This window comes from Chiloscyllium plagiosum, chromosome 9 (assembly GCF_004010195.1).
Source record: "Chiloscyllium plagiosum isolate BGI_BamShark_2017 chromosome 9, ASM401019v2, whole genome shotgun sequence".
Taxonomy (NCBI): Eukaryota; Metazoa; Chordata; class Chondrichthyes; order Orectolobiformes; family Hemiscylliidae; genus Chiloscyllium; species Chiloscyllium plagiosum.
In genome coordinates, this window is record NC_057718.1 from 19,827,880 (window position 1) to 19,843,096 (window position 15,217).

General features: G+C 39.2%; 1 protein-coding gene across 1 annotated transcript in view; it reads right to left on the reverse strand.

The window, feature by feature from the left end:
* ttc27 (tetratricopeptide repeat domain 27) overlaps positions 1-15,217 on the reverse strand; it is a 209,686-nt gene that overhangs the window by 155,266 nt on the left and 39,203 nt on the right. Inside the window, exons 6-8 of the mRNA XM_043695515.1 lie at positions 8,367-8,531; positions 5,680-5,813; positions 250-362 (exon numbers count right to left, since the gene is read on the reverse strand). Of these exons, the coding sequence (XP_043551450.1) occupies positions 250-362; positions 5,680-5,813; positions 8,367-8,531 (412 nt within the window). The remainder of the gene's footprint in view (positions 1-249; positions 363-5,679; positions 5,814-8,366; positions 8,532-15,217) is intronic.

The window sequence follows — 15,217 nt, forward strand, 5'->3', positions numbered from 1 at the left end:
CCTTGTCCCTGCCTGCCCTGACTGTTTGACTCACTTCTGTTCTCAGCTGTACCTGTCTCAGATCGATCTCTTTCCTCACTATCTCCCTGGGTCCCACCCCCTCACCTTACTAGTTTAAATCCTCCCAAGCAGTTCTAGCAAATTTCCCTGCCAGTATATTAGTCCCCTTCCAATTTAGATGCAATCCGTCCTTCTTGTACAAACTATCACAAAATATATAGGTCTATCTACATGCCTGAAAATGCTCACCAGATAGCAAGAATAACAGCAAGCTCCTCTGCACATAGGTCTGGCACATTCTGCTCCTTGGGGTCTGCTAGTTTAATCGAGTTCAGTAAAGTGTCATCACTTAGTTCAAGGTTCTGTTGGCAAGAAATTGCATCACCATGTTATTTGTTGTACCTTACTTGTAGCATTCATCTGTGACATTTTAGCATCTGGAGACAGTTATGATACAAAAAGTAGCATTTAAGTAACACATTTGACATCATAAAACATTCCAAGACACTTAATAGGAACATAAATATCAAATTTGACAGTAAATAATATAAGGGTAGATCCAAAATCTGGAGGGCTTTACATAATCCCAGTAAGTCTAACGAGATAACCAGCAAGTGTAACGTGACTGTCGATATCATCAGGAAACTTTTTCATTGGCTTCTCTAATGCAGCCTTTGTGGAGAGAAGGAGTAGGTATTTTTAGAGTCTCTGAATGCTCTGCCAAGGTTACTTTTTTGCTTCCAATTAATGCAACAATCATCAGTACCGAGGTTGAGCGACCAGTAATTTAAATACCTTCAGGTTAGGACCACCCTGATGGCAGCCCTTGGCAAATTCCTCCCTGATCCCCTTTAAGCTCATTCGCTTCTATCTTAATAATAGACACTTCATAACCTACCTTTACAAAACTGAGAATTCTTTGTAGTTAAAAATGCTTTGGGTAGTGTGGTCTTGTGACCCTGGTAGTGATCACCCTCTAACTTATAAACACATGCCTGCAGCACTGTGCAATTTTGCTGCTCGCTCTGGCACCATCATCTGGAACCCAAACATCTGAATACATAAGTAACTGAACACCTATAAATTCTCTAATATTTTGAGGGCATTTACCCTCCCTCCTATTTCTCAAGCCTTTGCATCAGCCGTGCAATCTCTGAAAACCTCCGCCTACAACTCCATGTGGGAACACTGGTCTAGAATTCTCTTCCATAATTCTGAGGCGGCGGCATCAACTATATGCTTCAAACCACGGTCTTGCTGACATCAAAAAAGGGATCACAGCAGGGATCTTTCTGTTCTAAATGGGTCAAAGGTCGTTCTATCCCAAGTTTTATTAGATGCATTTTTCTACTTCAGGCTTGCCTAATCTAGCATACCACTACCAAAATCCTCCACAGTTATGTCTTTGATATCTTCAGGCTTGCATATTCCAATGTTCTCCTGGCTGACTTCTCGTCTACAATCCTACATAACCTCAAGTTCATGCAAAAACTTGCTCTGATTCATGTTCACCTACCATCCCCTTGCATGCTGACCCGGATTCGAACCCGATCTCACAAGAGCTCAAGTTTAAAATCCAATCTTAGCTTGCAAATCTATTCTCCATGTCCTTGCACCTATCACTAAGTTCTTCCAGGCCAAGCAGCCTTCATGATTTGTGTTTCTCCAATTCTGCCTTAGTGCACATCGCCAATTTTAATGGCTACTGTTCATTGAGCTGCCTTGGCATTGGAGAACTTTGTTTAAACTTCTCTGCCTCTTTACCCTCCTGTTCTAAAACATAGGCCTCTAACCTGTGATCAGCCCATAGAGATAATTTTGTGGCTCACTGTTAAAAAGTTTGCACTGACACTCTTCTTGTTAAGCGCTTTGGTACATTTTTCTAGGTTATAGGTACTATGTAAATCTAAGTTGTGCTGGTTTGCCTTCTTCCCCAATTCCATGGTAATTTTCAATAGATCGGAGAGGTTTTTGTACATCCATGGAAAGGAATATTTTAACTTCACACCGGACTTGATCACATTTGCTTCTCTTTCTTGTTCAATACTACCAAATACATTAGCACAAAAAAAAATTGTTTATAACTGTGAATATTGATTATAGCTTTGTATTTATCAATCAGGAGTTAACCTTCCTTCTAAATATCCTACTAGACTGCTGCTATGAAGCACTTGAAAACTTTTTGACTTTTTCAAAAATAAGATTTGAAAAAAACCCCATAAAATTAGAAATATGTCTGAAGTACAGTAACGTAAAAATCAGATCCCTGTAAAATCTACCTTGGTGTGTTTTTGTCCCACTTCTCTTCCTATTCATTTCCATGGTGTTCTGTTTAATGAGGGTCTCTAAACGTAAATTCCAGACACATTACATGGAATAAATGTTTTTTAAAGCAAGAACTGGTGCATAGTCACTGGCTGTTCTCCAGTGATCACACATCAAGCAAGGCAATAGGGTACAATCAACTCCTGATGTCCAACAATTTAAAGAGTGATTGTGGTAGAAACACAAAACCAATTGTTTTCTTTCAATCAATAACATTTCTCCACCTCCCACTGTATGCAGATCTATCAGGAGGTCATTTGTTAATAAGGTAGTTGGCCACTCACTAGAAGGTCTATGTTAACTTATACTATCAGCAACTCTGGGGAAACACATTCACTATGTCACAAAGTCAATTCCACCTGACTGAATCTGAGCCATGATTCCAATGTGAAGCAACCTCCAGCAAAATTAAAGGTATGCGCTCTGGGTTTACTTAGCAATTCTTTAAAGACTTTTTTTGAATCCATTACCAAAGAAGTTAATCAAGATTAACCATCCCTCATTACTCAGTAACTAGTATCATACTTATAAACATTAATCGCCTAGCAACAGATAAGACAATTTTTTTTTGCAAAGATGTTCAGTTATTTCCACAATTAAAGTTCTTAGAACAGGCTAGGATGCTACAGGAATTCTGGAAAAAACCAGAACATTCAGGGATGCTGTTGCTAATTTGTACTATTCCAAATGATACAGTTGTAGACAATTAGGTGACTAACAGGAACTCAAACTGTAAGGATATATGTCCATGCTTTGTGTTCAGCTTGGCACAGCAACATTGTGCATTCCTACAATTCTCCAGCCGAGGGGTCTCAAAATGGACAGCTCTTTAGCAAACACCTAACATGGCATGGATTGAATTTTGCTACTTGTCAACAATGCAGTGATAACTTTTAGTCATGCAAAACAAGTTCCCATAAGTTGCTTCCTGAAGCATCTTCATGGAGGAGAAAGGAATAGGTTTACCAACACAATGTTGGTAAATGCAATGCACTTCTCTCAAACTCCAAAAGTTCTTGAGGGGAGGGGGGGCTGTCAGGAAATTTGCGATGCATTACACAGAAGTGTTCCACAATGACTATAGAACACATCTGTAAAATTGACTGGAACCTTCCAGCTGCTTTGTAAAGTTTCAAGGGCTCCAGTGAAAAAATAACAAATGCGAATATTTAAAAGAGTCTCAGGATAATTTTAACCCTCACTGCCCAGCAAGGATCAGACAGGTAGATATTTTAAAAAAATCATGGGACATAGTTGCCAAATCCTTCAGGTTACAACAGTAATTTGTAAAACTGAACAGGAGATGGCAATCCACTGGAAAACATGTATGAGTATAAATCAGGATTTAGTTATAGAATTAGAACCAGACAGCTATCTTAACCAGAGTTCTGCACAGGGAAACCACTGCTAATTTTCTTCTGGACAAACACAACAAGCGGAGGAATTGGGCACAAAAAATGCTTAATTTATATAATTATTATGTCAAAATATGCCATTTTAGACTAGTTCCCCAATCCTTATGTATTACCTACTGTATCACCCTGATTCTAGTCCATGGATTGAGAATAGTTTTCTCTCCTAATACCCTCAGCCCTATCAAATCTACCATTATTAACCTTATAAAGACGCTGCCCTTGACCCCTCTCTCCTTGAAAACTTTAGGCCCACTATCAGCCTCTCTTGCCTCTCCAAACTCCTAGCAAGTGTTGTTGCTTCCTGAATCTACAGCCATCCTTTCTAACACCCCAAGTTGGACTTCTGTCCATGCCACAGCATGAAGTAGCTCTGACCAAAATCACAAATAATACCCTCTGTGACTGTGACCATATGCCGCTATTTATGTGATTCGACCCGCCAGTCTTTCACATGTCGTCAACACCATTCTCTTCACGTGGCCCTTCTATTTCCAGTTAGATAGGACTGCCTCAGATGATTCCACTTTTATCTATCCAATCAGGACCAGAAAATGCCATCATGGAATGTAGAAGTTCAAGAACGCAGCTCACTACCACCTTCTCCAAATCAATTAAGGATATGCAACTACTTCACTGACCCAGTTTTTAATTGTTTACCTTAATTTCCCCTTCTTTGACTTGGTGTCAATTCTTTTCTAATTACACTCCTGTGAAGTGTCTCAGGTCATTTTGCTACATTAAAATCATTATAGAAATGCAGTTGCAAGGCCCTCACAATAATCAACTGCATCAAATACAACTTATTCAGCTCCTTGTCTTCTTCCATATGATGGTCTTGTCCTCAGAACACATACAGAGCCCAGTGACCAGATTTGGCAGAAAGCATAGTGGCAATGTTACTGGACTAGTAATCCACAGGTCTGAACCAGTAATCCAGAGGCCTGGACCAAAAGTCTGATAGAAGATTCCAAATCAGACCACAGCAGTCAAGGGAATTTAAATTCAGTTAATCGATAAATCTGGAATAAAGAGTTCGTCTCATTAAGTGATGATCATAAACTACCAAGAATAGTAAAAAAAAAAGTTCTAACATTCTTCAGGGCAGGATCATAGAATCCAAGAATCCTTACAGTGTAGAAGCAGGCCATTCGGCACATCAATTCCACACAGACCCTCTGAAGATCAGCTCAACCAGAATCAATCCCCTATCCTATCCCTGTAACTCTGCATTTCCTATGTTAATCCACATAACTTAGATATCCCCTGATACTAAGGGTGCTTTAGCATGGCCAACCCATCTAACCTGCATATCTCTGACTGTGGGAGGAAACCAGAGCATCCAGAGGAAATCCACGCAGACACAGGAAGAATTGATAAACGCCACACAGACAGTCGCCAGAGGATGGAATTGAACCTGCATTCCCAGCGCTGTGAGGCAGCAGTGCTAACCACTGAGCCACCATGCCAACCCATCTTTCATCTTTATCTGATCTAGCTTATACATGACTGCAGATTGTCAGCAATATCATTGACTTTTAACCACCCTTTGATATAGCAAGGCGAGCTACTTGGTTGTATCAAATTACTGCAGAAAAAACATTGTGGTTGTAGGTACCTACATCAAACGGACTGTAGTTATTCGGAAAGTCAGTTCATCATCTGCCTTAAGGATGAGCATTAAATGCTAGTTTTGCCATCAACACTCGCATCCCAAAAACAAATTTAAATAAAAGGAACAGACAATGCGGAAGGTGGTTCTAATTTTCAAGTGGCTACCCATGTTAGCTTTCACCCTTCCCATGTGAAAACAGGGCTTTGACACTGAGATCAATGTTTATAATTACCAACTTTAAGCTAGACATGATTCTCAGTTAATTATAAGTCATAGCAACAAGTTGAAGAACCAGTCAAACTTTAAGTACAGTTGCATGAGAGCTACCTTGGGAAGATTTTCCAAGGGCGTTGGTGCTAGCAGGAGATCTGTTTGATGGAGGGCATCATCTTCCCGCTGGACATCCAAGATAAGCTGAGCTAAATAGTCTTCTTGGAATCGCGTCCGCTTCCCCAAAGCACCTTAAAGAAATGCAAATCGCATTTACATTATGAAGGAAGTGGTAAGGGATGGGGAGTGGAGAGTAGGTGAAAAACTTAACTTCACTCACTGAAAATGAAACAGGATACAAAATTATTCAAGAAAATCAAGAATAAAACTGTATGATTTCAATTTTCTCAGTTGCTTTGAAGGATATACACATCATAGACATGTTCATTACTCCATTATTTTAAAAATCAATCTTGTGACAATCAAATAAGCAAAGCAAAGGTTCTCTACATTAAAATACCAATCTTCTCAACTAAGGTCCCTTCAACAGAATCTTATTAACCTATAAACCCCACCACCCAGAAGAACAGGGGCAGCAGAAATAGGGGAACACCAATATCTGAAAGTTCGCCTTCAAGTCACTCACTATCCTGACATGGAATTATATCAACATCCCTTCACTGCTGCTGGGTCAAAAGTTTGGAGCTTCCTTTAACAGCACTGCGGCGTTACTACACCATATGGCCAGCAGCAGTTCAAGAAAGCCGCTCAATGTGACCTTCTCAAGAGTAACTAGGGATGGACATAAAAGGCTGGCCGAGCACACTCCACACCCAGTGAACAAATTAAAATCTAATACTTCAGACTTCAAGGCTCAAAACCTTAAACTCAGCTCAGCGTCATTGGCATCTGGTTGTAGTGTGACTTTTGCTTTTGAAATGCAACGAGATTAATTTCCCGAGACTTCTGGAGATACAAGAGTAATTTTTACCGCTGATCCCATCTCCAAAGCAAATACTGGGGCTATTTGCAATCTTAGCACACTTAAGGAGATTCCTGGGCCATGTGATTTTTCCAGGCCCTTTCTCAATCTCTTCCTGTCATTCTAATAGAAATTTAGGACACACTAAGTGGCCATTTGGGCCATCATATCTGTGCCACCTAAAATGTACATAGGCACGGTGGTAGGCCTTTGAGCCTGCTGCTGCATTTAATAAAATCTGGGCTGATCTGATTACTCCACCATCTTGCCTATACCCCATAACTGTTCACCCTCTTGCTTGTCAAAAATCGATTCTACCTCTGACTTCAAAATATTCAAGGACTCTTCTTCCACCATTTTTGAAGAAGAGTTTCAAAATCTCACAACTCTGTGTTTAAAACAAAACTCCCTCATCTTCCTTAAATCGGTGACCCTTTGTTTTTAAACAGTGACTCCAAGCTCTACATTCTCCAAGAGGAAATGCCCTTTCCAAATGCAATCTCTCAACATCCCTCTGCATCTTAAATACATCAATCAAATCACTTCTTATTCTTCTAAACTCCAGCTAATACAAGCCGAGCCTCACTTCACCTTTCTGTAAAAGGTAAGCCACCATTCCAGCTACACTTCTCATAAACCTTCTGTAAACTGCTTCTCATTCATTTACACATATTTTCTTAATGGAGATGACCAATATTGTTAATGTACTCAAAATGTGGTCTCACCAGTGCCCTATATAACTGAAGTGCAACTTCCCGAACTCTTTAATTGTCCTTGCAATAAATGAAACATCATAACTTTCTCAATTACCTGCAGTCCCTATATACTAATTTTTGCAATTCATACACAAAGTTACCCAGATCTATCTGCATCTCAGAGCTCTGCATTCTCTCATCATTTAGATAAATGTTTTTATTCTTCTTGCCAAAATGGAAAATTGCACATTTTCCCACATTAAACCCCATTTGCCAGAAAATTATCGACTCGAATTAACACCCTCTTTCGTTATGAAGATACAACTCACTTTCCTACCTAACCTGTGGCATCAGCAAATTTAGAAACCACACCTTCCGTCACTTTATCCACGTCATTTATATAAATTGCAAAAGGTTGAGGCAAACATACTCACCCCTGTGGCACACCATTTGTTATATCTTACCACCCAGAACAACAGCTATTTATGCCTACAATTTCCTGCTTGCTAGCCAATTTTCTATCCATGCCAATCTTACGCCTTCATTAAATCTAGTGTGAGCATTAAGATGAAATCACTCCGTAATCAGCAGAGGATGAGCTAACTAAATTTTAACCTCTAGCACCTGCAGTTCATTTCCACTAGAAAGGATCCTTGAAAACAATTGCAAGATGAAGAGGAGAACACAAAAATTGAACAATGCAGTTATACTGACATTCTTCATCTGCATGGTGCAGACAATACTGGATATGTTACTGGGGCATAGCAGTGGAGTCTGACATCGTTTCTCAGTGGACAAGAGACATGGATAGTGACTGTCAGTGGAAAGACCTTACTGTAGTGTAGTGAGACCAATGCCAATGGTTACTACATTATTCAAGTATATGATCTTGCCATTTTAACCTCTAACAGATTCAATGTAGTGAAAATTTTACAGCTTCCTACTTTTAAAATGTTTAACAACAAATGAAATTCTCAAAGAAGCCAGCTAGTTATTTTCAGAGATTTTTTAAAATATACATTTTTTTTAAAAAGCTGTCTTGGCTAGATTTCAGTCTCTACATTATATTAGCTAAAGCCTGGGAAAGAAATAAAAATACTGAAAAGTATGATGCGAGTCTGACATACCTGTCATGGCAGTAGACAACTTTGCCATTTTCTGGGCTCTGTCGAAATTCTCCTTGGCCTTCTTGTATTCGTAGTAATATAGCAAAGCATAGCCACACTCCAGGTGGAACTGGATTGCTAAATTTCGGCACTCTCCAGAACTGAAGAAGGTGTCATTTGCAGACACTGGGAATATATCAAAGATATAACAAAATTTTGAGTACTTTCTGCGACAGAAGGATGCCCAAACTAGTACACTGGATAATGAGAGAGGTTACTTGCTTTTATTCTCAGGTGACTCAGTGTAAAACCCAGACTGTACGTCTGAACTGAAAGGTTTATAATGCCTTTGGTTATATCATGTTAACTTGCCATTTTTCTTAAGCATAGACATTCTTTCGTATCCTTACTTCCTTTGTAATGATCTGGCTTTTTCTCCAGTCACTTGAATTGACTCTGTGATAATCTAGAGCAGGATATTCACACCTCAAAGCAGTGCGAAGATTTCTCAAAATAATTTTAACCTGAATTCTAAGTTAATATATCACGGTTTACATTTCCCCACCTGGGATCAGTCATTTCCATATCCATCTTGCAAATTTCCTTCATTATTTTAAGGATGGAATTTTTGTCCACACAGCACTCCTCAATGGTGTACTTAAATTTCAACATGCACTATTTGCGGTGACCTGGAAGAAGGACCAAAACCCACAACCATCTGATCTGAAAGCAAAGGTGCTATCAACAGAGCCAAGCTAACGTTCTGGTTAATGGAGACAGCCCTGACTGTTTTAATAGTTGCATTCTCTGATGCATTATTATCCTTTATCATTTATTCAGAGATCTGCTTTTATCTGACTTAGGGGATGTCTTCAATCACTCCTTCCTCCCTCATCTTCATGACAGACCAATACTGGATGGTATACCTCATTGCACTGTCAATATTGAATACTCTTCCATCATTATGCTAAAGATAGATAAAATGGAAGATATAGCTCGCTTCATTCTTCCATCAATGAGAGGTGATGCCTTCCCTAATCTATAATATACAGGATTACAAATTCATTGTATAAAACGCATAGAAGAAATGTTCACCTCGGCCTCATCTTCAGAACTGCAGTCCCTAAATCTCTAACATCTACATCAATCATCAGTATGACATGTGAACAGGATCTACTGCCAGGTAATGTGATGTAACTGACTGTTTTGTGCTGTTGGGCACATGTCAGCTTTTTACTTTGGTTCAGAATGTCACGACTTTCTCTTATAGATGCTTTAACCTTCAAAGTACTGTTTTTGGAAATTGTTTTGCTAACTGCAATACAGTTGTTTGATGGACATTAAAAAAATTTGATCCTTCCTAATATTTTCTCAGGGACAAGAACAAAAGTTGTTGAATTTCTTAACCCTTTGTTAGATACCATGTTTAAAATAACAAAGACATCATGCAGAGATCCTGTCCACTCATTCCGGTGAATAATGGGAAGTGCAATACAGTTTATATTCTTAAAAGGGTAGGATTAAATCATCTAAAAGACTTTCATCTTGTCATGATTTACTGAAAGCCTAATAACTCATGAATAAACGCAACATACTGAAGATGCTGTAAATATGAAACAAACAGTGAATACTGAAGAATCTTGAAAGATCTGGTAGCATCTGTGGAGAGAAACCAAGTTAATGTTACCAGAACATCATACCAAACTCGAAACTCTGTTTCTATCTCCATGGATGCTGTCGGACTTATTTTCTCCAGCATTCTGTTTGTTTCAAACAATTTATTGCCTGTGCAGTAATGTTTTTAAATCAGGCTGTCTCTTGGGTTTTCAGTTTAATATTTTCAGATCTACGTTCCACATTCTGAATAACTTTGCTAAATGAATGAACTTTTCTCAAATATTAGGAAATATGTTTGGTTTCATAATACCTATCATGCCTACCAAGCATTCTACAATGAAGCACTTTGAATTTCAGCCGTGGCTCAGAGAATTGTTCTCATACATTGTCATCAATGCGTTCATCTTCCTCTCCATATACTTGAAGACGTAATTTAGGTTGATGCACCAATGCAGTACCAAGGTGTTTTGTTTTTCAGATGAGAGATCTGATGTCAAACAAGGCCCTATCTACTCTCTCAGGTAGTTGTCAAGATTCCATGACACAATTTCAAATAACATTGGAGATCTCCCTATTACCTACACCCATATTTATCCCTCCATCTACACCATGCAAAACAAACGCATTGCTATTTATGAAAGCTTGCTGTCTGCAAAATGGCCAATAGGTTTTCTACTTTACACCAGGGATTACAATCCAAAAGTATTTTATCGGTTGTAAAATGTCCGGAACATTCTGAAGTCATGAAGAGTGCCAGAGACGCAGGTTCAATTCCCGCCTCAGGCGACTGTCTGTGTGGAGTTTGCACATTCTCCCAGTGTCTGCGTGGGTTTCCTCCGGGTGCTCCGGTTTCCTCCCACAGTCCAAAAATGTGCAGGTGAGGTGAATTGGCCATGCTAACTTGCCCATAGTGTTAGGTGAAGGGGTAAAATGTAGGGGGATGGGTTTGGGTGGGTTGCGCTTCGGCGGGTTAGTGTGGACCTGTTGGGCCAAAGGGCCTGTTTCCACACTGTAAGTAATCTAAAAAAAAGTATACGTCTGTCTTTTGTAGTGTTTTAACTATTGCTAAAGAAAGCAGACATAGACTGCAACAATACGTAACCCAACATATGAACTGATCAGTGAATCAATCAACACGTAATTGAGTCTTTCTGAAAACTTGCAAAAAATAATCCACTGCTGTATACATCACTTGTCCCATCCCCTTAACCTAGGATGGCACCTGAGCTATTTGCAATGAATTAACAAGGTGTGATTATCCTAAAACATGTTACATATAGAAAACTATATAACATGGAGACATGTTTAAAACAAGTTTGTTCTCACTCAAACATTTATGTATCATTTCCATATGATGCATAATTTCATCAACTATACATATGGCATTAAAGGAAAGGATGATCTCAAAATAACAACCAAGCCTTGACGAGCAGCATCCTTTTAAGTAAGGTATTGCCCTTTGAGAAAAATGTCTCTCAAAAGAAAACTAGTGAAATAGCAAAAAGAAAATCTGTGCAACATCAGCAATTGCGCTATCGCATACAAGGGTGTTTTTAACATATAAGCAAATACATATCCGTCACAAGGAGCTCATTAAGCTCTGGTACAATCTGAAATCTGGAATGTCCTTCTAACGCACTCTTAATATGCTAAACATGCTTTTCAGCAAAAATATCAGCAGCTCTCAGGAAGCAACCCTAGCAAATTCCTTCCAAACAAGGATAAGCAACTAAACTGATCACGCTATGATAGTCATATACTATATAGGATGGAATATAAAATGCACTCCACTAACTCGCTTGACTTTTCACACAGGCTGAAATGTACTGAGCTGGGAATGTTCCATAAGGATTAATTCATGGGTTGCGGAAAACTAATCCTCAACAAAAATACTTGCTCAGTAACAAAGAGAGAATAAAAGTATAGTGAGCAGTGCTTTACTTAAGTGACAGATATCAGAATTGCTCTAGTTCAGAAACAGAAAATCCTTCCCATATGCCTAATACCCTAGAAGACAGGGTGAGATAAAAGTCCTTCAGCAAACCTGATCTTATTCCTCACAGAACAACAACTCTAAGTCTTCCCACAGCAGCTTCTTGGGGCTGAGGAACAGAATTTGCACCACTAATACAAAGGATCATTAGCCCAAATAAACCATTCTGGTCCTGCCATGGAACTTGAACTCTCAACGCTCTGACAGAATCAAATGTGCTCCCAGTACAATCAGGGTCTCATCTGTATTGCTCCCACTATTAAACAACAAATTAGGCTGTTACAGATCAGGAAAGCTTCACTTTTTAGTCTGTTCAAGCCAAGTAAAGCTTTTTCCAAAGGGTCAGAATTCAATGTGTCCACAGAGTCTGCTTCTGAAAAGACGTCTGAGAGAAATGTCTTTTCAGTTCTCGGACATACAGATCATGGATGCCCAACCTGTAATGCAATTCATGATATTTGCCTGATGGGATGGGGAGGAATTTTAAACAATTTATTCCAGAATGAGAGGGGTTTATGGAGTAATATAGCAATTACGTAAACAGTACAAAACAGGATATTCAGATGGAGTGGTCTATATTGGTACTTTTGCTCCACACAAGCTTCCTCCCACTGCACTGTATCTAATCCAATCAACTCATCTTTCTGTTCCTTTCTCCCTCATGTACATACCTTACTTCCATGTAAACCCACTGAACTCAACTAGCCAGAAAAAGACATGACTCACTCTCACTAGTATCTTTACATTCAGATAAGGAAGGACACCACTTCGACTGGAACAACACATTCATTTTAGGACAGGCCAAACAGAGACACGCACGAGAATTCCTAGATGCATGACATTCCAACCGGAACTCAATCAACAAACACATTGACTTGGACCCCATTTATCATCCCCTGAGAAAAAAGAATCAGGAAATCACATCACCACAGGAAACCTAAACACATAAATAAAAACCGGGCCATACCACCAGTGCTTCACCAGAGGCTCACTGATGATGTTACATAATAAGGAGATGAAACATCTGAAAACAAACCTTCCAGCTCAGCAAACAAACTCACATTCAGATTCTAATAACTCTTAATGCAAAGAGGTTTTTGCAGAATTCTTTACAGCATTCATTTCTTATTTTACACTTTTTGGCCCTGGCTTTGGACATCTCCACAAGTGGAACCATTCTCTCTGCATGTACTTATCCATTATGAAATTAAAGCTATTAGACGAGCTTTCTCTTCTCTCGCGGAAAATAAAGAACCTTTTGCTTGTCATGGCTATAAATTCAGTTATGAGAACATATTTGTCCTTATTTTTTGCAACTTTATATCCTTGTTGTAATATTTATAAAGGAACTGTTCACAATACCCAATACAAGTTTAACATAGAAAGGAATGCCAGTGCATTTTTGGAGCATTTTTATAGACTTGCTAACCTGCATTGCTACTTTTAATGTTTTGTGAATGCGTTCTGAGATCCCTTTGCACTTTCAACTCAATTAGACTTTTATTTTGTGGTCTCCTACTCCTCCTACCGATGTGATTTACCCTCATTCACACATGTATTGAAATTCATTTGCCATTAGTCCACCCATTCTGTATGTTTACATTCTGTATGTTTTTTATATTTTGTTGCTGACTTCCTTAGTATTATCTATTGAAGGGATGATGTCAACAGTTGGTTGTGACAAAAAATTCACAACATCTGGCTTGATCAACACAACCAAACAAAAAATTGTTTTAAAGAAGTGATACACCATCACCGCATTATTTTGTACAGTTAAAGGTGCACAACTTGTACCTATTGTAAAATGAACAGTTTTGCTAATTTAAAAAAGATTAAGCTTTCATTACACTAAATGTATGAATATACAACAACGACAATTTGTACAGTTACTTCTGTGTCTTTATTGGGTTTTGTACAAGTAACTGAGAAAATCAATGAATCCCAGTTTAAAGGTAAAATGGCAGTTTTATGATTCCCTTCTTTACTCAAAGAATTCTCAGGTTTTGTCTCACTTTCCAATGTTGTGTCATGGCATATTTTAAGAAAACTAGATTTCTCAAAGTTGCATAGTTGCAATCACATCTGAATGTTTGAACACCTGATATTCAATGGAAATTTTGTATTTTAATTGAATGCGGTCTTCTACTGAAATGTACAGTCTATTAAAGCTTGCAAACTCCTGAATAAGGTAATTTATTTGTATTTGTAATGGTGCTGAGATAGTTGTATCATCGACAGTCACAGGTGAGGTGCCGGAAGACTGGAGGTTGGCTAATGTGGTGCCACTGTTTAGGAAAGGTGGTAAGGACAAGCCAGGGAACTATAGACCAGTGAGCCTGACGTCGGTGGTGGGCAAGATGTTGGAGGGAATCCTGAGGGACAGGATGTACATGTATTTGGAAAGGCAAGGACTGATTAGGGATAGTCAACATGGTTTTGTGCGTGGGAAATCATGTCTCACAAACTTTGAAGAAGTACCAAAGAGGATTGATGAGGGCAGAGAGGTAGATGTGATCTATATGGACTTCAGTAAGGTTCCCCATGGGAGACTGGTTAGCAAGGTTACATAGACAATAGGCGCAGGAGTAAGCTATTCTGCCCTTCGAACCTGCACCACCATTCAATATGATCATGGCTGATCATCCTTAATCAGTATCCTGTTCCTGCCTTATCTCCATAACCCTTGATTCCACAATCCTTGAGAGCAATATCCAACTCTTTCTTAAATGAATCCAGAGTGGTCCTCCACTGCCCTCTGGGGCAGAGCATTCCACACAGCCACCACTCTCTGGGTGAAGAGGTTTCTCCTCATCTCTGTCCTAAATGGTCTACCCCATATTTTTAAGCTGTGTCCTCTGGTTCGGCACTCACCCATCAGCAGAAACATGTTTCCTGCCTCCAGAGTGTCCAATCCTTTAATAGTCTTACAACTCTCAATCATATCCCCTCTCAGTCTCCTAAACTCAAGGGTATACAAGCCCAATCGCTCCAGTCTTTCAGCGTAAGGTAGTCCCACCATTCCAGGAATTGACCTCGTGAACCTACACTGCACTAGGCCAGCATGTTATTAGCCTTCTTCACTACCTGCTGTACCTGCATGCTTACCTTCATTGACTGGTATACAAGAACACCTAGATCTCTCTGTACTGCCCCTTTACCTAAATTGATTTCATTTAGGTAGTAATCTGCCTTCCTGTTGTGCCACCAAAGTGGATAACCATACATTTGTCCACATTAAATTGCATCTGCCATGCATCTGACC